The sequence below is a fragment of the Nilaparvata lugens genome, chromosome 1 (assembly GCF_014356525.2).
Source record: "Nilaparvata lugens isolate BPH chromosome 1, ASM1435652v1, whole genome shotgun sequence".
In the NCBI taxonomy this organism is placed as follows: Eukaryota; Metazoa; Arthropoda; class Insecta; order Hemiptera; family Delphacidae; genus Nilaparvata; species Nilaparvata lugens.
In genome coordinates this window covers 36302898-36326321 of record NC_052504.1, presented here as the reverse complement: position 1 = coordinate 36326321, position 23424 = coordinate 36302898, and the positions used below count along the sequence as shown (strand labels likewise).

The window sequence follows — 23424 nt, the reverse complement described above, 5'->3', positions numbered from 1 at the left end:
ACTATGCATTTGCCTTGCATAACACACTATAAAGTACTCTTTTACATACCTTCACCTTTTCTCGAGAACCCTAAAATAGAAAAACATATAATGCATTCGAATTTCATAGTGAATGCTGTAAACGAATATTTAATTACACAATAAAATTATCATACTAGAATTGTTCGTTTCAACAGATGCACTACTTGGTACAGCTATTACAATAGTTTAATTAGCTATAATAATGGGAATATTAGAATATGGATGAAACGTGATTTTATCAGTTTACTGCCGACTACGGTCTATTTATTATTATTATTTCAATTTATTAAATTCGGTGAAGTCATTTGTTATGAGTTTAACAGATTTCTTCAGAAAACTCATAAAATGATTAATTTGTGTAATCTTTTCATAATTATGTATAGCAGTGAAGAGAAGTAACTGGGTTAAAAAGTATTTTTATTTTTTTCTGAACTGTCATGAAGTTAGCTGTAATAGTCCTGTCTTGTTTGTTTGTCCTGATACTATCATAATTCCTGATTAATAACGGAATATTTGAAGATATCTATCAAGTCACTCAACTCAGAATTCTTATAAAATTAGGTTATAAATTCTTTAGAAATTTTTATAATTGTAGGCTAACTGTAACAGATTAAAAAATGCAGTTTACTGATGTCTGTAGATATGATAATCTTCAATTTTTATAATCGTATCCATAAGCGACTTATTTGCATAGTAAATGTGAGTAGGAAATATTGAAAAGTAGAATAAAGAATTTCAATTCATATGGAATACTAAAAACATGTAGTTTATTACTTTTATATTATCAAGTGGTCTAGTTAAATTATTTGAGTCGTTGCTTACAGTGTACAGTAGTGCATAATTCAGATTGAGTAAATTTTCACACTATACGTAATAATGTTCAGAGAAATTATTTTCATTTTTCATTATTTATTGTTTCAGAGTTACTAGAAATCGACTTACTGGATTAAAAATACACCTAATCAAATTCAAACTTATCATTAGAATCATCCTATACTACAACATTTAAAACTAAGCATTACTTAATGACAAGATTAGGGGATTTAAGAAAGTACCTATAACAATACTGATTGAATTAAATAAACTGATGGATTGATTGGAATATTGGAATTTGTTGATAACCGCTTCATTTTATTGGAAGATGACTATTTTATTTGGATTTTTAAAAAATTAATTTTCAAGTAAATTTTCTCTTACCATGACCATCGTCGTAAGGGAGGGATGGACTTTTATCATCAATTTGGTTTATTATTAATGATCCAATAATTTTAATATATACCTATTGCATCATTAGTCAAATTAAGTTTTATTTAAATAAGTGTTATTTGATCTATCATGACAAATGCATTAAATACAAATATTTCCGAATATTATGAAAATTCTTATTGATCAACATTTATATCCTAACTAGAAAATAAATATTAAAAATAACAAATATACATGAATAAATAAAATTATGTTTATAAGCTTTGAGCAATTTTATGTGTGTTTGAGCCTTAAGTAAAAATATACAACATTATAAATGAGCTAGTAAAAGTACATACGACAATGTTCCAATATTTTAGTGTGAGGACGGATCAAAAGAACTGCATGCTATTTCATAATCTATGTTAAATAAGAATAAATAATGAGGAATAAAAGTCAAAGTTTGCTAGAAGAGATATCTAATACTCGCCTTACTTACGCATCTTCAAATGCATATGTTGTGAATAATATAGAGGTGTCGATAAAATACGGTACTGTGAAAAATGATCAGAGTACAACAAAAAGTATTGAGATATTTTATGTACAGGAAATTATTAGATTTGAATTATGTAGGCTGTGGGAATTATGTATGTAGTATAATAATGTGGAGTATAAAAGCTTATACTCATTTCTCAGTAGAAATCGTTATTTTACAAAAATATTTCATGTACGGTATTGTCAGGTTATAAACTCTTTTCTAATAAATAACAAATTAATAATCCTTCAAACTATGATAAATTATATATATTGAAGTGGTACAGTGACGATGACATTAACATTAAAATTAACATTAACATTAGAATTTAACATTAAATTCTTTTAAGTAGAGAGATTAAAAATTACGTTATCATGTATAATAAAGTTTTTTTTTGAATTTGAGGACGGTGCAGTATTTTGGAAAATTATTTGTTGATGATAATTGAAGATAGTTGATATTCTTAATTGTGAGTTTTGCTCGGGAAGTTTTGAATGAATGATGGTGTAGCCAGGATTTTGAATTGTGGTGGGGGTTTGGCCAAAAATTTTGGATCCCTATAGACTTCACCTAGTGGAATTTGATGACGGAGGGGGGGAGTGTTATTTTGGATTTTTGGACCTTCTTTCGTGATCAGGGGGGGGGGTTAATAACCTGGAAATCTCCCGCCTTCAATATGCCACTGAATGACAATTGTTTTTTTTTTTTTTTTTTGGTTTCCAATAACAAACACTTATAATATTGAGCTATCAGTTGATGAATTCTATTCTATTGCAATATGTATTCCTTAATGGAAATAACTGTATAGTATCAACGAATCAGATTGAACTTTAGTAAGTTATTCAAAATTATTTTTGAATGAAGGAGATAAGCTCCACAAGAGTGCATACAATAACAAGACTTTTTAACTAACAATCAATTATCCCAATATTAAAAATAAGTTCTGTACAAAAAACAAAAACACTCACACAACTGAATACATTCACATCACGAAACAACAATTATTTGTCTGTATAAGACAGTGAGATAATGCAAAATAATAATACTAGGCTACGCTCAATATTGGAAAAGAACTATCTTGAAATGAATGAAATTGAAGAAGAATTAAATTATATGTGTTTTCGATATACTATTTTATCCTATTAACCTCTTTGGCACAATACACAATAACTTGTAACTGAGCATTTGGAAAATTCGTCAAATTTTCTCGGCGCCAATCGAAAGTATCTTACTATAGTCTGCAGAATCAATCACTACTTCGGCTCTACCGCTCCGAAACGTCAACAAATCCAGCGCCGCACTAAGCTTTCAGAGAGCTGTGTGATAATTTGTTTCGCAGAAAGCCAATTTGTCGGCTCTACCGTTCCAAATTAGACGTTTAGAGATTCATCACTTCACAAAGTGTTCAATTAACTGAGGATAGAGGGCAGTGTGATAATCTGTTTTGGGGAAACACTTGACGTCGGTTTATCGTTCCGTACCGCACCGCACCGCACCGCACCGCACCGCACCGCACCGCACCGCACCGCACCGCTCCACACCAAGTGTTAATTCCATGCCCTGAACCACAGCCATCTCGTAGGCTGGTACTGGTGACTGATGAAATGGTTCAGCCGTTGTGAGCGGTGCACTGTTGGTCGGATGGCTGTTGGATCCTGGCTCTGAGCAGCCTGAGTGCCATCCAGCTGGCTAGCGAGTTGACGACCATCGCACTGCCCGGTTGCGGCTGCGGCTGCGGTTGACGCGACAGGTGTCGCCGCTGTCGCTGGTGCTGCTGTCTGGCGACCACTTGTTGTGCCTCGCGCTGCAGCTGGTATCTGTAGAGCAGCGACCCGGCAATCAGCGCCGAGCCAACTGCTGACACAGACACCAGCAGGAACAGCAGACTGAAGCCCGGAACGGGAAGGCAAATTCCATACACCACCTACAACACAACATTCAAATTAGGCAACAAATCGATAGATAATCGCATAGAATAACTCATTTAAATATTTATTTATTTATTCATTTATTGTCATGATACATCAATACATTCTTGTGCCTGAGTATGAAATAAGATGATCAAATGTCCATGTCTATCGGCAGGATTCTAACCCACGATCAGGCAGTGCTAGCAGACTGAAAAGGGTGCAAAGCCTTAGCTCACTTGAACAACCTGGACATGAGAGATAGATCTCTGGCATGAATTCTGTGGGAATATTTTATGCAAAGTCAAAAGATAGCATAAGAAGATATCCCATGGTATAGGTCGTTTATGTTGCGAATTTCAAGCCGATTGTTAACTCAAGCCGATTAACTATCAACTACTGTCAATTATTAATGTTTTGTTGGAGTGAGAGTGTAAGAATAGCACAGTATGGGTACTGTGACTATAGAATTTACTTATAGTCACCTGTAAGTATGGGAGACTACCAGCGCCAAATAGCTTTACAAAAAGAACTACTATTCTACTGAATTGGCTTAAGATAAATTTGGAACATAAACAACCTTTACCATGGGATGTCTTCTTATGCTATCTTTTCTCTATGTATTCAGTGACTTCTAGCTGAATTATTTTGGAGATTGAGGCCATTATTAGGAGGTTGAGGTAATTTTAAGGAGATTGAGGTAATTTTTAGAAGATTTTAAGGTCATTTTTGGTGATCGAAGCCATTCTCAGGATATTAAGGCCAAGATTCAGAGAGAAACCATCTTTATAGATTGTTTAAAAAAAATTATTTGAGAATGTATCCTCTCTCTAAAGAGAACAATAACAGCCACCAATCAGTTCGATTCTAGTACAGTACTTGGTTGCTAAGCAACCATGTGGTTCTCAGCTCTCAAGAATAGTTCCCAAGTACGGTATCAATTTTTAAAAGAGATGGAAGTGACACGGTGTTGAGCACTTGTAGATCTCAAAAATTAGCCAGCTTCGCTATTTTTATAAAACGCATGCAACTTATTGTATTTGGAGCGTACGGTACCTCCTCTCTAATGCGACCCTGGAAGACGGTGACCGCCTCAGCCCTGGAGTCGGGCGTGAAGGCAAGGTCGGCCTCGGATATGACGTCATAGAGGCCGCTGACGCCGACGTCGGCGCTTCGCACCTTGCGGTCGGACACGACCACCGAGCGACGCCGACGCAGCCGCGGCGCCTCGCTGCCCGCACCGGCCGGGTCTAGGTTGCGCGGCCCGTAAGGGAACCGGTCCGATGGCTCCCGCACGTTCGCGTTCTGGTTTCGCAATGGCATCTCCTTCAAGAAAGAAGCAAACTTTAAACAAACCTAACAGATTTAAACATGCAAACAAGCCACATTTTGCCATTAGAACTATTCTTGAAATACAATATCATTAATCATACTAATTTTCACTACATTATGATACATATATCACTAAATATAATATTGATGGGTCAATAAAAATTTCAAAAAAACATCCTCCACACATTCACATTTTGCAATTAGTACTATTCTTGAAATACAATATCAGTAATCATACTAATATTTCCACTATATTATGATACATATATCACTAAATATAATATTGATGGGTCAATAAAAAGTTCAAAAAACATCCTCTACACTGGTAATGAGAACATTTGATACGTACTGTAATGAGTTATGTCATTTCCAACAAGTTTAGTGTACCGTACAGTAATACAGTACCTAGTTGGTTTGATTTCGAGTACAGTATAAGTTTTCGGAATTCTCTATCTCTTCGTATTTCTCTGCTCAATTTTTTCAACCGATTTAGAACTACATTGATAAAGTTGCTTGAGAAGATACAGGGTGAGAGAATGCGAAAAAAAACAATTGAGAGTCGTCAGTTCAAGCGTAGCAGTGAAGTAACTTAGTTCCAAACCCTCTTTCACATTCTATTAGCTGAAGCTGAACCTGAACGCTTGAACGCTTTTGAGTCATTCTGGACAAAACTGGGAAAACACACTGATAAATAATTGATTTTAGGCGTAAACATACCACAATCTTGAAACTCCGATTTTAAAATCTCATGACTTGTGATGTGTCATTAGCTGAAAAGATGCATAACCTTCTAGTCGTGACCCTATTTTTTTCTGACGTTAGTCGTGACCCTGGGTCCCAGGGACCCGCTTCTTTCATATTGAATATTTCAATATATTTTAAGATGTAATGCTATTCTATGATTTTAATATGTCCAAGGGTTATTAATTAACACATTGAGCACTTAGGTGAAGCAGAAATCGATCTTCATTATGATTATGAAAATTAATTTGTGAAACCTTGCATTTTTAGGGTAGTGAAAAGTAACGTTTGGTTATTATTTTATATAAAGTGAACAAAGAAATATAGTGATGAATACTATGATGGATCTTACATGCAACACTACTAGAAAGATAGGAAAAAAATTGGAAGGTCATAGTTCACTCTTTTCATTGAGTTCACCCTTAGTTTCATGTTGCACAATCTTTGCAAGACTTATGAAATTATAGTGATGAATACTATTATAAATCCTAAAACCTACATGAAACACTACTAAAAATATTAAAAATATATAAGGTCTCATAAAGTTCACTTTTAGGGGAGGTTTAATATTCCTGGGATCACCTGAAGTTCATTGGTTTCACTATCATCCCACTCAGGGTCAGTATTCTTATCTTGAACTATGAATTTATTTTCAGCCTCACTAATGTCATTGAAATAGAGATCTAGAAGTCAATTTGTACATTCTTCGAAGTCTCTATTCAAAATAAACATATTGACTGCTTGAATCCAATCACTATTGCATACAAATGTGCTTTTGAAAAGAACGAAAAAAGTTACGTTAGTCGTGACCCTTGGGTCCCTGGGACCCAGAAACGTCATTTCACGAAAACAACAAGTCACTGAGCACTCACACTCTACATCAAGTTTAAGTGTCTACTGACATGGATCACAATAGACAGTAAAGCAAACGGAAGCAAAATTATAACTAAAACAAAAATTGCCCAGGTCCCTGGGACCCGGGGTCACGACTAGTAGGATAAAATAAAGCAATAATTTCGAAAGAGTTGCTCTCTTGAAGAACCTAAGAAAAAAATGAGAGAATGCTGAGGATCTCTCTCTTAAAATGTAAATTCACTTTGAGTCATAATATTTGGAAAAACTTTGAAATTTTGATAATACAAGATCTCGGGTCTGAACCTCCAAATGGATCGGATTGGAAAATCAACCACATTATGAAAATAATCGACTTCGAGCATAATATCTTGTGGATATCTGAATATTCTATTAACCTTAAAGGTGCGTACAGATTTACGCGCCGCGATCATGAGCAATTCACTTTGAATCAGCTGATGCCAAGCTTTTTATATCTGTATCTTACCGTTTCTGTAAAAAACTGATTAAAAGTGAAGGTCTCAATCTGAGCCATTGTACATTTCCACAAGCACACAATATTTTTACGTGTGTATGTGTGTGTGTGTGTGGTGTGTGTGTGTGTGTGTGTGTGTGTGTGTGTGTGTGTGTGTGTGTGTGTGTTGCACTCACGCACATGTCGTCTCATCTCCCAATTAACGGAATGACATTTGAAACTTGAAATTTGGAACTTAAGGTCCTTACAATATAAGGATCCGACACGAACAATTTCAATCAAATGCAATTCTAAATGGCGAAAATGTTGACAAAAACAGGGTTTTTCGCGATTTTCTTGAAAACGGCTCCAACGATTTTGATCAAATTAATACATGAAATAGGCATTGATAAGCTCTATCAACTGCCATAAGTCCCATATCTGTGAAATTTTCAGGAGCTCCGCCCCATATATGCAAATTTGAATTTAGATTCCCAAATATCAGGCTTTAGATACAATATAAACAAAAAAATTCAAGTGGAAAAGATTGATGATGAAAATCTCTACAATAATGTCCATTAACATTTTCACCTAAAATTGATAATAAGCTCGATATTCGAGAAAATGTGATTATTCAATATTGCAAACTGTTGGAAACTGTTGATTATATTAAATCATTCACTATAAAGAGATAGTAGACTTCGTGTGTCTCCAGCGTTATTGTCCTGTCACCATATGGCTCAGATCTTTGAATAGTAACTTGAGATGCGCATGAACACTAGCGTCAGGTGATCAATTTTCATAACAACAAGGAAAGTTGTGTGAGTGATTTTTCCTTATCCTTATCAGAGGTTGTTAACAACATTTGTGAGAATTAGAGATACTCACAAATCCGTTAGCTGGGGAACGACTAGGGAACGCAGAACATGATTCATCATTGTTTTAACTTCGACTCTGTTGGCTAATTTCTTTGGTTTTACACTTAGTTAAACACACACATAGATTTTTGGACGTACGAATTCTAGCCGTTCTTACAAATTCTACCAGATTGGATGGAACTTGACAAACACATGATCACACCATGTTATGCTCAATCTAATAGAATTCATGTAGAAGGCAAAAAATCGCGGTACATACCTGGAATGGTGTTGGTTTGTTGTCGACGACTGGCGTGCGCTTCTGATGTTGAGCCTGAGGTTGCTGACCGGCGTCGTTGGGCGGCTCGTTGTCGTCGAGGTTGAGCATTTCGTCGTAGATGAGGTCGCCGAACGTGTCCGAGTGCTGCTTGTCGCCGGCATGCTGCGGGTCTTTGCGATCGGCCGCCTGCGGGTCTTTGCGGTCGACTGGACCGTAGTGATCCAGGGGAATGTCGAGGCCTCCGCCACCACCACCGCCTCCCAGTTGGCAGTGATCTAGGCAGCCGTGCCTGCAGATCTCCACCTGCAATAATAATTTGAAGTTGATTGTCTTAAACAAAAACTGTAAATATACAGTGCATAATATTCATTACATCATAATATTCATTAATATCATACAGCACATTCGGTACACACATCGAAGAGTGATGACCCATATAGACAAATTACAATATGTTCTTGGCAGAATGAGACCAATACAGTAATAATAATAAATAAATAAATATAATAAATAAAGCCTTTATTTAGTCTCCAGACAACGTTTTTCAATACATCATTAGAAAAACAATTTACAATTCATTACAAACCATTCATCTTCAGTTTTCAATACACTAGAGAAATTCTTCTTTTTTATATAAATACATATATAAATCTTCAAATGAAATAGAGTCCGTACAGTCGTACAAATTTAGTTTTTACTCCTGTTATACAGGAGTATTTTTTTCCTTCCTCGAGCAAAATGAAAAATGATAGTTATGAAATTTAATGAAATCGAAAGAATAATATAATATAAAGAAGAATATAATAAAACAATAATTTCCTTTTCCAATACATAAATTTGATAATTTCTCTGGAAACTAGGCCCGCTAGCGGGCATAGGCCTCCCCCAGGTTTTTCCGTCTCTGCCTGTTTTTCGCCGTCTCCATCCAGTTTATACCTGCAGTCTTTACGATATCATCCTTCCTTCCATCTGGCTTTCTGTCGACCTACTCTTCTTGTTTCTTGTTTTCCACGTTGGCTCCCAACTGGTGACTTTTCTCGTCCATCTGTCGTCTTCTAATCTTGCGATGTGGCCAGCCCATTTCCATTTCAGCAACTTCACTGTTTTTGTCACATCCTCAAGGTTTGTAATACTTCTTATAAAAGAGTTCCTGATTCTTTGTTGTCTTTTTATATTCAAGATGCTTCTTTCCATTGCTGTTTGAGTGACTTGAACCTTTTTCAGCGACGTTTTCTTACAAGCCCAGGTCTGTGCTCCATATATAAGTGCTGGGATTATACACGATTTTATCACTTTGGCCTTTGTTGAAATATTGAGCTCTTTATTTTTCATAATACACTTCAAAGCCCAATACTTTTTCCATGCTATGTTGCATCTTCTCTTCACTTCATTTTGTTCCCTCATTGCAAATGAGAAGCTTTGACCCAGATAAACCATTTCGTTTGTCAGACTCAACATTCTACCCCCAATCTGTATTTCACAGTTTTCTCTGTTGGACATTATGAAGGTTTTATCCGGATTGATGATGAGTCCAGCCTGTTCACTGGCGCTTGCGAGATCCTCCAACATACCCTGCAGCTCTCGACTTGACTTGGCAATAACCACGATATCGTCAGCGAAGCGAAGATGATTTAGATTTTCTCCATTGATATTGATGCCGAATCTATCCCATTTTAATAATTTGAAAACCTCTTGAAGAGCTGCGTTGAACAGTATCGGTGATGACGGGTCGCCTTGCTTCACTCCTCTTTCTAGCTTGAAATAATTGCCTGGTTTTTCAAGAATTAACCAATACAGTAACGTAGATCAGTTCATAATCGCCAATCTTACACAGTTTAAATATCAAAATACAACACAGGCGCCTTTTCAAGCATGTCTATCAACTGGCTGTCCTCAACTGGCTGTTGATTGACCATTTTTAATAGGAAATTCCTCCATCATTCTCTGAATATGATTTCTTCATAGATTCAACACTCAACCACTCTACAAATTGAACTGTATGGTGTATTCATCAAGCTCGATTCATAAGTAACGAGTCATAGTCTTATCAACCTTCATAAATACGGAGGTAAGCTATATCAGAGAAATCTAGAAGCTGTCATCACCCTAAAGAACTTCAGGATTGTTGATGGTTCCTCTCTCAAGGTTCAACTGATACCACAACAAAATCGAAACCGATTACAGTTTTCCTATTCTATCCTAAAATCGGCATCTCGGCTCAAACTCATGTTGCAACCAGAATAAGTGTTCTGTGACACTTGCTTCAAATCTGTGTTAATTAATCATTTTATTATTAAAAAAAAAACATTATAATAATATGTTCTCGCTAAACCTGAAAGGTTTTTCAGCAGGTTCCTATTCTGTAATAATATAATGCAAAATAAAGTTGAATACTCACTATAGAATTATCACATTTAAATTAGTAGAGAAATGCTATTCAAGCTAAAGTTCAGGTATTTGGAGAGGGAGAGAAAGGTAGCATGAGGTTATGAAATGTTTGTGGTGAATATGAGAGGAAAAAATGGTTAGTTGGGATAAGAAATACAAAAAAAACTGTAGAATAAAACTTGAGGAATATTATGAAAATAGAAGAATTTAAGACTATAAGAAAAATACTAGTAGATTACAAACAGAGGGGTAAATGAGAATACTACTTATACTACTGATGCCGAATTGAGAAGAGCAGAAGTGTGTTCATAAGGATGGCCTCAATCTTTAAAAGTAGAGGTCTGGGGTTGAATACCAAAGTTAGAATGTTGTGCTATGTTTTTCCGGTATTATTATATGGGGCCGAGTTATGGACACTGACAGAAGCTGCAAAAGATTGGAGGTGTAAGAGATTTAGCTGAATAAGAGGATTTGAGACTAATGCCGAAACTTTTATTAGAAGAATGGGTAAAGAAAGAGAGCTCCTTAATACTGATGTAGGCAAGCCCTACATGAATACGAATCATGTGAACACGGTTGCCAAGGTGAATGTTTCAGCAAAGAACGTTTACAAGTAAATATCTAGTAAGAGTTTTATGGAGAGTTTTATGAAAAATGTTCAAAGATGATGAAGTATTTTTATTTTTATCTTGTTCAATGTAAACTTTAAATAAATAAAGTGTCAATCACAAAAGCACATTTACAACATTGGTGTCAGAAGTGGGATAGAATCATTAAAAAAATAATCGTGCTAAAAGTTTGTTACACAAAAAAAGTTTTGCATCAAAGCAAGAGCAAGATTAATAAGAATGAAGATGGAAACACTCAAAGAGTGGGTAAATTCGATCGAGAAAGGTATGCTAGAATTTTTATCTAATATGGGGAAAAATTTCAATGGGATCAATGGAAATTTTCAAATTGTTTGGGATTGTTTATGTTAGTGTTGATGGAAAAAAAGAAAATATGCGACTTTCAGAAGAAATATGGCGATTGGTTTCCTCTAGACTTTCACAAGCCTATTAGGTTGGCTCTGAGATATATGTATAACATTGTTAGTGTGCCACAAGTTACAGTGATTTACTCACAGGGGAATCCGATCACGTGGAGAGGCTTACAAGAGATTCAGGCGATTGGAGTCAATGTTCTTGTAACCTGGTCTGACTGATTTAAAAATTTTATTAATTCTAAAACAAGATTTTATAAATTTAAATTACTTACTGATGAAGAATTATTTTAATCAAATAGATGAATCGAGAATGATCTGACTGATTGTGAAATGGTTTTAAATATAAAAAGTTATTCAATGACAATGCCAAGATAAGAAGGATTTCTATCTCTTGATCTAGAACATCAGAGATGAATAGTTGAATGCAACTGAAGCAATATTGTTTGGTGCCTCAAGGAAGTCACACATAGGGTGTGGGCACAGGTAACTGCCTAGGGTGTACAGGTTACGACATGCATTAGTGTATGCATAAGTGAGAAAATAAGGAGCATGTAAATTCGAGCATGTAGCTCGAATGGAACTCCTCAGTCCTCAGCATGTAGCTGAGTGGAAGCACATCTGTTCGAAACTACAGAAGCATGGCTGTCTGGCAGGGAGAAAGTGTGTCTGTCCTGAGGTTTGGCTGAGCAGAGTATTGTTCGATTTAGATGTTTGAGACATCGTTGAGAGCCCATAAGGTTGAGGATCAAATGTTGCTATATCTAATTGTTCGAGTTTTATTGGAAATCCGAAGAATCCAAATTGTTTGTTATTTGGCCAAGAATTGAATTTGGCAATTTAAATAGAATGTTTGCTCAAAGTTAGAAAGAGCAAGGGAAGACCTGTACTACATTTTGAAGAGGATAATTGTGTATAGGATTAAGAAAACTGAAGGAATAACCAAACCAAAGGTTGCACACTAATCGTCTAGCACCTTATCAAGGAAATCTGGATATTGGAGACCAAATCCCTAATTGGGGGGGGGGGGTTGGGGGTGGTATAGTGATGTAGGCAAGCCCTACATGGATACTAATAATGTGAACACGGCTGCCAAGGTGACTGTTTTAGCAAAGAACTTTTACAAGAAAATAACTAGCCTAGTAAGAGTTTCATGAGAAATGTTCAAAGATGATGAAGTATTTTTATTTTTATCTTGTTCAATGTAAACTTTAAATAAATAAAGTGTCAATCACAAAAGCACATTTACAACAATACTATAAAAGCGAGAATGGGTGCAGTACTTGGTGCATATTATGAGAAACCTACACTGTTATGGTCTCCTACAGGGCCTATTGCAAGGAAGAGTAATGGGATGGAGAGGGGTCGGCAGAAAAAGAATTTTATGTCTGAAAAATTTGAGAGCCTGGTTCTCCATGAACATCGCATTGTTCCGTGCAGCTGTGGATAGGCGGGTGAAGCGAACATGCACATGAAGAAGAAGAAGAAGACTTATACTACTAGAAATGTTATCACATTTATTACTAAATATCGGGGCACCGAGCTTCGCTCGTTATCTATTTATTGATAAACATAACACAATTCTTTAAAATGATAGGGTAAGTACTAACAGGCACAGCCCCAAACTTTTCCCTCCCCGAATTTTGATTTATAGTCCAAAAAGTAGGTTATGTTCCATACACTTGAATTCAGGTCCAATTTCCAGTCCAAAGATTTGAAAACAGAAAAGATTTTTTACTAATTTAGATTGTTCACAAACCAAATTGAATAGCAAAATAACACTCACTAATCACTTAAAACTGTAAAATATTTATATGTATATTATACAGGAATTGCTCGTTTAATATAATAGGATGTATTGTATTGTTGTAATTAATTCCGTTCTATTTTTTGTAGGTAAGTTCAGGTTGACTATAAATTATAACACTTTTGAGATTTCTGAGAGCTGAGCCAACAATTAATTAGTTAATATCATGATAATTTCAACTGTTAAGTAAATTCTTGTAAAAATAAAGTTCACTGATAAATGAATATGAATATATTTGAATTTTCATGTTTCGTATATGGTACCTTGTCAAGCAGCCTCTTCGAGGTTCGCTTAAGGTGGCTTATTTATTCAATAAACGTTTTTTCTATTCTGTTCTACAACTCTAGATCTAGTTGGATTTGCTTATATGACAGACATAATTTCATTTGCTTGTTGGAGTTGGCCGTAGACTAGAGACTTGAGAAACCAGGCCTTCAGCCCAAGGAGGAACCAAGCTAAGGAGGAAACAGCTCTCTGCCCAGCCAAGATTTTTCAAAATATTTCATTTGTTCGCCATTGAAAACAATTATTATGAGTTGTTGTTCGATACCTTGCACTTGATATGCACACTGAGCGCGTCAGGGAACTTGAAGGCGTGGAAGAAGGCGTAGGTGATGACGGATGCTCGCTCGTCGTTGATGCGTGCCTTGAGGAAGCGGCTGATCATCTTGGGCCTGAGCACGCAGCCATTCTCGTCGCTCAGCTGGATTATGTGGCCGCCGCCATCCGAGGCAGCGCACGACTTCACTCGCATATCGAATTCACCTGCAATCAGTCATCATTCACTACATTATTCAACTATTTATTACCTCATTTAAACTAGTTTTTCTATCAAAATTAGAGAGAGCAACAGTTTTGGGTTTATCCTGTTGGTTCTTTATCATTTGATGTTGTGATTGTGTAAATAAAATAGATGGAATAAAATTATAACATTATTCCATTTTTAGGCTATGTAATATTTTAGTTTTTTATATTTTTATAATTTTAATAAATTCTTAGTTTAGTCATTAGTTTTGAAATGGAAATTGGGCTTTTCAAAGTGGAAAGTGGAATCTAACCTCATTCTTTTTTGAACCTTTTATTTGTAAGAGCCTTAAAAAATTGGAAGAAGACTGTTTTGGGCTATGTTGTCTTCTCCCAATCATATTGTAACTATGATTTGTGATTGTCAATGAAATAAATAAATAAATATAGCATGGTATGCTCATTGTCAGAATCTAAACAGTGAATATGTAAAATATTTGGTGGGGACAAGCAACTGGGCTAGAACAACTGTTGAGTTGCTGTTGAATTAGCGTTTAAATAAAACAAATGAAGGAATAATAGACGCCTTTCAAATGTGTACAACGGCCCAAGGCTGTGAAAGAGGAGCCAGCTCATACATTGAAGAAATACAACTATCGGGAATGACGTTACATTAAGGTACGAACAGAACGGTCAGGTCAATATATGTAGATTTCAGATCGCTAGCGTCGTATATCGATTGATATATATTAAACGTCGTATATCAATTGACAATATTTGAAGTTGAGTGGTAGAGAGGACTTGAAAGTCCTAACTCCGCCTGATGAAGAATTTTTCATTCATTTCATCAATGACTTCAAATGCTCTTGTCATTGCACAGCTGTTTAGTAGCATCGATCTAGACTACACTGTGACTTGCTCGTTCTGTTCGCACCTTTTCACTACAGTTAGGCCCGGTTGCATAAAAACCGGTATTTTAATCGAGATTGATTTCACGAGAAGCCTTTTCTGATTGGTTCTCGTTAAATTAATAAAGCTTAAAATTTAACCGGCTTTTGTGCAACCGGCACTTAGGCTCGATGCACATTTGCGACGCTAGCGAGTTGCGTTTTTACGAGTGGAGCGAATCTCTGCCGGGGGTAGCCGTCTAGTTCTCACCCCGACTACTTGACACCTGTTCATTTTGGCCATAGGCGACTACTTGTACCCTCGTAGAAATATGCCATTGCCGTCAAGTTGTCCCCTCGACTACTTTACACCTACTGGACCAAAGGTGCCAACTAGTCATGACCGTAAATGACAACTTGACACCTCGCACCCTCGCGTCAGGGTGTCCCCCAGACTAGTTGTCACCTCCTTAGAAAGGAGACAAGTAGACGGGGACGGCTTACGTCTACATGACACCTTGCACTCTGGCGTCTAGGTGTCACCCCGACTACTTGTCACCTACAGAGCACCAGTTGGCACAAATTACACCCCTGCGACGCAGGGAGGATGGATCAAACAATTTTTATCACTGGTTATGATGAAGAATTGAATTCTAAGCACTATTGGTTCAGTAACATTTTCCCGTCAAACGCACGGTTCGGGAGATATTCGCCGTCTTTGCTATTTTTAGGACAAATTTTTTCGAGTTGGTTGAAAACAGAAAAAACTAAATAATAAGCCACTTTGATGACTGAACCAGATGTAGAACACAATTCTAATCACATTTTGTTCAGTTATATTTTTTCCGTCAGACGTACCGTTTACGAGTAAAATGAGCCTAATGCTAGAACATTCAAATTTTCATCCATCAATGATATGGCAGATGAAGTTATCAAGTCTGGTTATCAACTGAGGTATTACATGAAGTCTGGTAATTAATATGAGGATAAATAATTATTCATATACACTTGCGCTCAGATTGCAATCAGACCATAAGAAGGCCAATGAGAATCTTCAAGTTGTGTCTGTGTCTTCTACACTCACAGACACTGTTCAAACAAATTTTATGAGTATGATTATTAAGAAGAGTAGCGTATTGCCATATCTATCACTGCAAATATTGAAGGAAAGAAATTATTTCTCGAATTCCTGGGCCTATTATAGTAAATGAGTGGCAATGAAAGTAAATATGAGATAGATATTGAGGCTCACTCACAAAGGCATGATGTTGAAAATATCTTATTATATCAAAATTAGGAATCTTAATGCCTTTTCATATAGAACTTGATAGTTTGGCTTCATTTTCCAACTTTCAAATGAAGAGCCAGCTGGAATGGTGATTTCTTGTGGAGTGGAGTCGAGGGGATAGGTTGTCGTGACCGTAGACGACTACTTGTACCCTAGTTATACCATTGCCGTCAAGTTGACACCCCGACCGGAGGTGCCAACTAGTCATGATCGTAAACGACAACTTGACACCTCGAACCCTTGCGACAGGGTTCGATAAGTTGTCACCTCCTCAGAAAGGAGACAAGTGGACGGGTATGGCTCACGTCTACTTGTCCCCCAAAAACCGGTTTTAAAAGGGGACAAGTAGTCGGGGTGTCAAGTAGTCGGGGTGGCGCCTAGTCGCGTTCCCTCTGCCGGCAGCCAATTTCAGTTCAGTGCACACTCTTGTGCGTATCGATAGCGTCTCACTGTCGAGCGACGTCAATTAGTACTCAGCAATTCTCGTGGCTTGGGCAACTTGGTCATTAATCGTGATATAAAAGTTCTGATTTCGAATTTTCAAAGTTTTTTGTAATACCGGATGTCAGAGCAATTATTATAAAAATCACAATTATTAAAGGGATTAATTATTCATCGGCAGTAATAAATAATAAATAAATTAATTGGTTAATAACTAATGTAGAGATAATACAAATGAAGAGCAAATAGTACAGCTTTTTCAAAAAGACCTTCTCCTTTTTTCAAATACAATATACATCTAACATTGTAGAACCATTAAAATCAATTGAAAGCACTATAAATTCCAGGACTTACTCCCATCTCGAGGTGAAAATTCAAAATAAATGAACATCAGTGTTGACTTATTAATAATATTGGTTTTCATGATTTACAATTAATCAAATTTACATTTCAAGCGATAGATAAATATGTCCAGCTTCTTTTAAATGAATAAATACATGTCAAAGACTCTATGTCTATGAGGAGATATGACTGTGTGAGTTTGAAAACTGCCGTATCTTATCCTTTTATCGAATCATCATACTTTTATACCACTTTTTTCCACCCTGAAAACGGACAAATCATCCACACAGGGACTATATTAATTATATTATTATACGATTATTTTGTTAATAAACCTTTTTATGAATAATTAAATATGAATTTCAATTTTTAATATAAGTATAAACAAAATTTTATCACAGCCATCTCTAGCACACTAGATAATGCTAGATATGGCTGTACTGTACTAGTAATATTGACGAGTATTCTATTTTGAGACTCATACAAGCTGTTCCAATACATAGGTTTCATTGATAGTGCGAGTTTGGAATAATAGTGTTGCTGACTGACCTCTGTAATCGTTGATAGCCACAACGAGAGTTAGTGTTGATCCTAGAGGCACGATGCCACTGACAGGGGGAGCCCACGGCCCCTTGCCATGTTGAATCTCCATCCAACAGTCCACATTATCCCCTGTACAACAGCAAACGTTATTCACATCACATCACTCAACAGCTAATAAACTGAAATGAATTTATCTATTGTAAAGGTTTTTCTTATAGCTTTATTAAATATTGTGTTATATGGAACAAAAATATATTCTTTATTTCCTACAATTCCTTGATTACTTTGAGTTCTATTCTGTATTACTTTTTCTTCTTGTTTGTAAATCATTCTATCAATAGTTTTAGTATTATCCATTTGCTATTGCCATATATTTTATTACTTTTTTCTCTTTTCTGTAATTATCTTTTGACATGGGAAATAAATATCTTGATAGATTCAGGCCATAATTTTTTACAGATATAAATTCCAATATGAAAATACTAAATTATGGTAATAAAAGTGGAAAACTGAATGTTAAAGAAGAATTTCACATTTATAAAGCGGCAAAATTAAATAGAGATAAAATAATAAACTTAATCCAATTAGACACCAATAGCCCCATTTTTGATAGAATCATGCGAATTTAAATTCACAATTAATAGTTTAATTCATTATAATCATATGAATACACTAACATATGATCAAAATCTTCCAGCAGTATTTATTTTTTTACATCATATCACCTGAAAATTGCATCAATGTCCGAAACATGTTGTGATTAAATAATTCAAAAAGGGTACTGAGATTTTTATTTTTCTTTCTACACTCATACTGATATGAGGGGATGTGTGGTTGATGATACCTCTAAAGTCGAGCTGAATAACGTCGAGATCGGCGATGACCATGGGTGGCTTGGAGGCGGTCTTCTCGTAGTCGTTGTACCACTCGCAGCGCAGACGCTTAGCCTCGTCCCAGACCTCGAGCAGGTCCTTGTCGTACTGCACGACGACCGTGTTCTCGTAGAACTGGCCGTGTAGGTCGGGCTTAGTGCCGCAGCGCGCATAGGCGATCCGGAACGAGAAGAAGGTCTTGCCGGTGGAGGGAGGCACATAGACGCAGCGCGGGTCGCCGTACTGGCCCTTGGAGGAGACGATGCCCTCGAAGGGCGCCGTGAATGACAGGTGTACGTCCATATGGTCCTTGCCACACATCACCTCCAGCGCTTGTATGGCCGGCATGCCGTCCGGCCTCTCCAGCGGCCACATCTCACTGCCACTGCCACTGGCCCCGCCCCCGCTCCCCACACCGCCCCCGCCAACCATCATCTGCAACAACACACCAAATCAATAACAATCATTCACATCCAGTATTCAAAATAATTGTACTTTTTTTGCTTAATTTAATTTAGATCGGGTTTGATTTAATTCAACGTTAAAATGTGATTTGTAAATGACAGTAGCAGTATTCAAAATTGAAAGAATATTTTGTTCACCTTTTAAAAGTTATTTAGAAATGTAAGGGTTTTTACAATATTGGAAAAAATTATTTCCTCTTTCAAGAGTGATTTGTTAGTTTGAGACTGCTTCAGGAACAGTATACAAGCTATATCATGGATGGAGTAAAAATAGCATGCCATGATATCTTTTCTTTAAGGGTGAACAGACATGCAATTTTCATTCTCCAGTGGGCAATAACACTCACGTTTGAGTGTAAGATACATAAGGTACAGGTAAGATACATAAGAGGTTTGTTGGAATGTGTTGAAAGAATATCATGTTTTTCAAATTATCGAGAAATAGAAACTTGACTAAAACATTAAGAAACTACATATATTGAGGACAATATATCTCTCATTGAATAAAAGAAAATTCATTTTTCTACTTTATCAAATCTCTTAATGTAAATAATTATGTAATTTATTCGTATTCGGGCACAAGGTTTAAATCCAATGATTATCCTCCAAACTCAAGATTAATTATACAATGCAGAATATATTATAATTCAAAATAATCATTGAATTCATATGGAAATATCAGATTTATTGAAGCAGGTAAGTTCCTAGCAAATCGAAAGAAAATAGCCCATTTCCCGCTTTACAGGAATTCCATTATTTGTATTGTTTTGTTGTATGTGTGTGCGAGTAGGAATAGCAATTGCAAATAGGCTGGGAAGAGAAAAATCACATAATTTTCTTCTTGTTATATTCTATTTTCCAGGGCTTTATCATGGAGAAGTTCTAAATCTGTGGATAGTGATCAATTCATTACCCGACACCTGTTTCATTGTGAATAGGAGAAAGTTACAGTAGACCCATTACACCCTGCCATTTTTGTAGTGATTGGTTGTGCCATTGGTAAAGGGAGAGAAATGATATTGGCAATACAGAAAGCAATGAAAAACTTCAGTAGTTCTGCAGTAGTTTGGAATAGAGATTTGACAAATAGTAGATATTTTACTTTGAAAAAAAAGTGAATTATGTTCCAGTATAACATGTGGGCACTTCTCCGCTCTACTTCCTCATCATATCATTCGAAACCAACCAATTGTTTTATTTAATATAATATTATATTATGCAATCTTTTCTTTTCAATCTTTCAATTTATTAAAACACACAAAACAAGACAAAACAAAATGACAAAGAATTACAAAACAAATAAATAAAATGTTACAATAATATAAAAAAACCATGGCTTTGTGGTTGGGTGTGTTGGAGAAGAGAAAAAAAAGAGAGGAAGATACCTAGCCAACTATGGTTTCCCATGTATTAGGCAGGCAAGATAGTAAGTGTACGAGAAGAGATTTCCCACTTTTATATGAATTTCTCCCAGAATAGCTTTGAATAGATTTCTCTCAACGGTATTCACTTGAGAATTCAAACAAAATTGATTTCTTTTATAATACATTCAATTCTTCTTTTTCTCCTACAGAACCTCATAGTTTCTTTCCAAATTGATCTGGAACTCAATTCCACTCGTAGACACTATTTGTTCAAATTACTGGACCATGACTGCACGCTTTTTTACTGCGGTGAGCCACAAACTAATATTTGCTTCTTTTGGTTATTTATCTATCAGAGCCTTTAGAGATGAATGGAAGCTCTATTAACGAAGGTGGAACGTTTCAGGAAGTGAAAATTGTGTTCAGTGAGTTGTTGGTGCTTCATAAGTGGACCTTTCGAACTTGTGCAGCATTTTTAATCTGGTATTCATAGGAGCATTTCTAAACGTATAGTGCACATGAGCACTTGACCACGTCTTCAAATAGGGTGTCTTATATTCTGACAACATAATGCTAGCTATAGTCCATTTTTTGATTCCGAGATGTACTGTAGTTTAATGATAATTCAAACAAGATTGACTTCTTTTATAATAAATTAAATTCTGCTTTTTCTCCTACAAAACCTCATAGTTTCTTTCCAAATTGATCTGGAACTCAGTTCCACTCGTAGACACTATTTGTTCAAATTTTCTTTTGATTCAAGTGTGAAGTAAGATATTCAAGACTGATATCAATATTGTATATTTTTGGCTTCAAAATTTTCTGAAATAACTTAATTTATTCAAAGTGCAGTGATATTAAGTGCAATATTCACCATTAATTTGGTATTTTAATCATTCTAAATTCAAAAATTTTAGCTCATATATATTTTTGGACAGAACTTTGAACTTTAACTTTCCTCAGTAAGAAAGAACATAACCTATTTTTTCGGTCATTTTATTATTTATCAAAATTTGGGAACAGAATAGTTCTGGGCTATGCCTGTTCTTCTATCCCGATCATATTCATATGATTTGTAATTGTATCAAAAAATAAATAAATTAATAAATATCAATTATGAAAACAATCCAATCAAACTCGTTCTGTCTGCTTAAGTACAATTGTAGCAGATTCATAGAAGTAGTCAACTCCATAACCGACATAATTGTAGGTGAACATCTACAGTAAAAAATCTGGTGTGGCGCACTCACACAACTTTCCTTGCCGTTATGAAAATTGATCACCTGACGCTAGTTTTCCCGCGCATCTCAAGTCTACTACTAGCCTATTCAAATTTCAAAGATCTGAGCCAGCTGGTGACAGGACAATAACGCTGGAAACACACGAGGTCTGCTATCTCTTCATAGTGAATTATTCAATAGAATCAAAAGTTGCCAAGAGTTTGCAATTGAAATAATCACATTTTCTCGAATTTCGAGCTTATTTTCAATTTTAGGTGAAAATGTAACTGAACATTAATTGTAGAGATTTTTATGCTCAATCTTTTCCACTTGAATGTTTTTTTTTAATTGTATCTGAAGCCTGATAGTTGGGAATCTAAAATGAAAATTTGCATAGATGGGTCGGAGCTCCTGAACTTTTTACAGATATAGGACTTACGGCAGTTGATAGAGCTTATCAATGACTATTCTAGGTATAAATTTGATCAAAATAGTTGGAGCCGTTTTCGAGAAAATCGCGAAAAACCCTGTTTTTGACAACATTTTCGCCATTTTAGCCGCCATCTTTAATTGAATTTGATCGAAATTGTTCGTGTCGGATCCTTATATTGTAATGACCTTAAGTTCCAAATTTCAAGTCATTCCGTTAATTGGGAGATGAGATATCGTGTACACAGACGCACATACACTCACACACACACACACACACACACACACACACACACACACACACACACCACACCACACACACACACACACACCACACACCACACACACACACACACACACACACACCACACCACACACACACCACACACCACACACACACACACCACACACACACACACACACACACACACACCACACACACACACACCACACACACACACACACACACACACACACACACCACACACACACACACACACACACACCACACACACACACACACAAATTGGGGTACCTTAATTTTTTTCGGAAAGCAATACTTTCCTTACCTATGGTAATAGGGCAAGGAAAGTAATAGAGCATCAGAAACTCAGTTACTCTTTGAAGCAATAATCTTTTAGCACCTATAGTACGTATTTTTTTTAGTCCTTTGAACAGATCGTAAAGTAATGTAATTAGCTTGATGAGCAAAAACACATAAGCTCATAATAGTGGTGGTGTAGCCAACCTTTTTCACTTACAAATACTATTTATCTCACGTCCTGTACACTCATTTATGGCGCAATTTATGTCTCATTTATCTCTATTTTATCAATTTCTCAATTATGGTGGACTAAGTGCACAATGTACACAATTGTCCTAGGCACGATTAAGGCTTGAGAAGACTCATTGTAGGGTGTGGAGATTTTCTTGCTCCAATGCAGATAATTCACAATCTCGTTCCAAACATCAATACTAATTGCAAAATTTGTTGAATTAATAATAAAATGCAATTTCACTCAATTTGGCAACACTGATATTTTACCCAAGTCTCAACTGGTTTTATTCGGAGCCGAATTTCCGGCACTTCTAAACTGTTCTCAATTCAAATGCGCTTCCCACTATTCAAATTGTCATAATTGCATCTCAATAGAAGAGTATCAACCTGGAATAGCAGAATATTATGTATTAAGTGGTGTTTGAACTTTCAAGATTACATATATGAAAATAAAAATTATTATCATCAACAATTTTAATAAAACCTTTCTAACAATATTTAATTGTTCAATTGCAACTACTCTATTCTTTACCGTAGCCAAAGAAGGTTTCAATATTAATGCTAAAAATGTTCATGTTGAAAGATTGAGAGAAATCTACAAAGGAAGAAGAAAGATGTCCTGAAAGAGAGATAGTGAATTCTCATTTGCTTTAGATTGTATGCTCATATAATAGTTTAGTTCATAATAATACATTTCATTTCCATTAATAT

The 23424-nt window shown here is 35.9% G+C and overlaps 1 protein-coding gene across 3 annotated transcripts in view; it reads right to left on the bottom strand.

The window, feature by feature from the left end:
* Positions 1–263: 263 nt before the first annotated feature.
* The window catches only part of LOC111054291, a 118340-nt gene continuing 95179 nt past the window's right edge, over positions 264–23424 (bottom strand). For 2 of the 3 annotated variants that reach the window (XM_039420419.1, XM_039420422.1), the window contains exons 3-8: positions 18431–18893; positions 17593–17715; positions 13892–14106; positions 8165–8467; positions 4705–4974; positions 264–3665 (exon numbers count right to left, since the gene is read on the bottom strand). In XM_039420419.1, coding sequence (XP_039276353.1) covers positions 3351–3665; positions 4705–4974; positions 8165–8467; positions 13892–14106; positions 17593–17715; positions 18431–18893 — 1689 coding nt within the window. In that variant the 3' untranslated portion in view covers positions 264–3350. The remainder of the gene's footprint in view (positions 3666–4704; positions 4975–8164; positions 8468–13891; positions 14107–17592; positions 17716–18430; positions 18894–23424) is intronic. The other variant, XM_039420426.1, reaches the window with a different exon arrangement.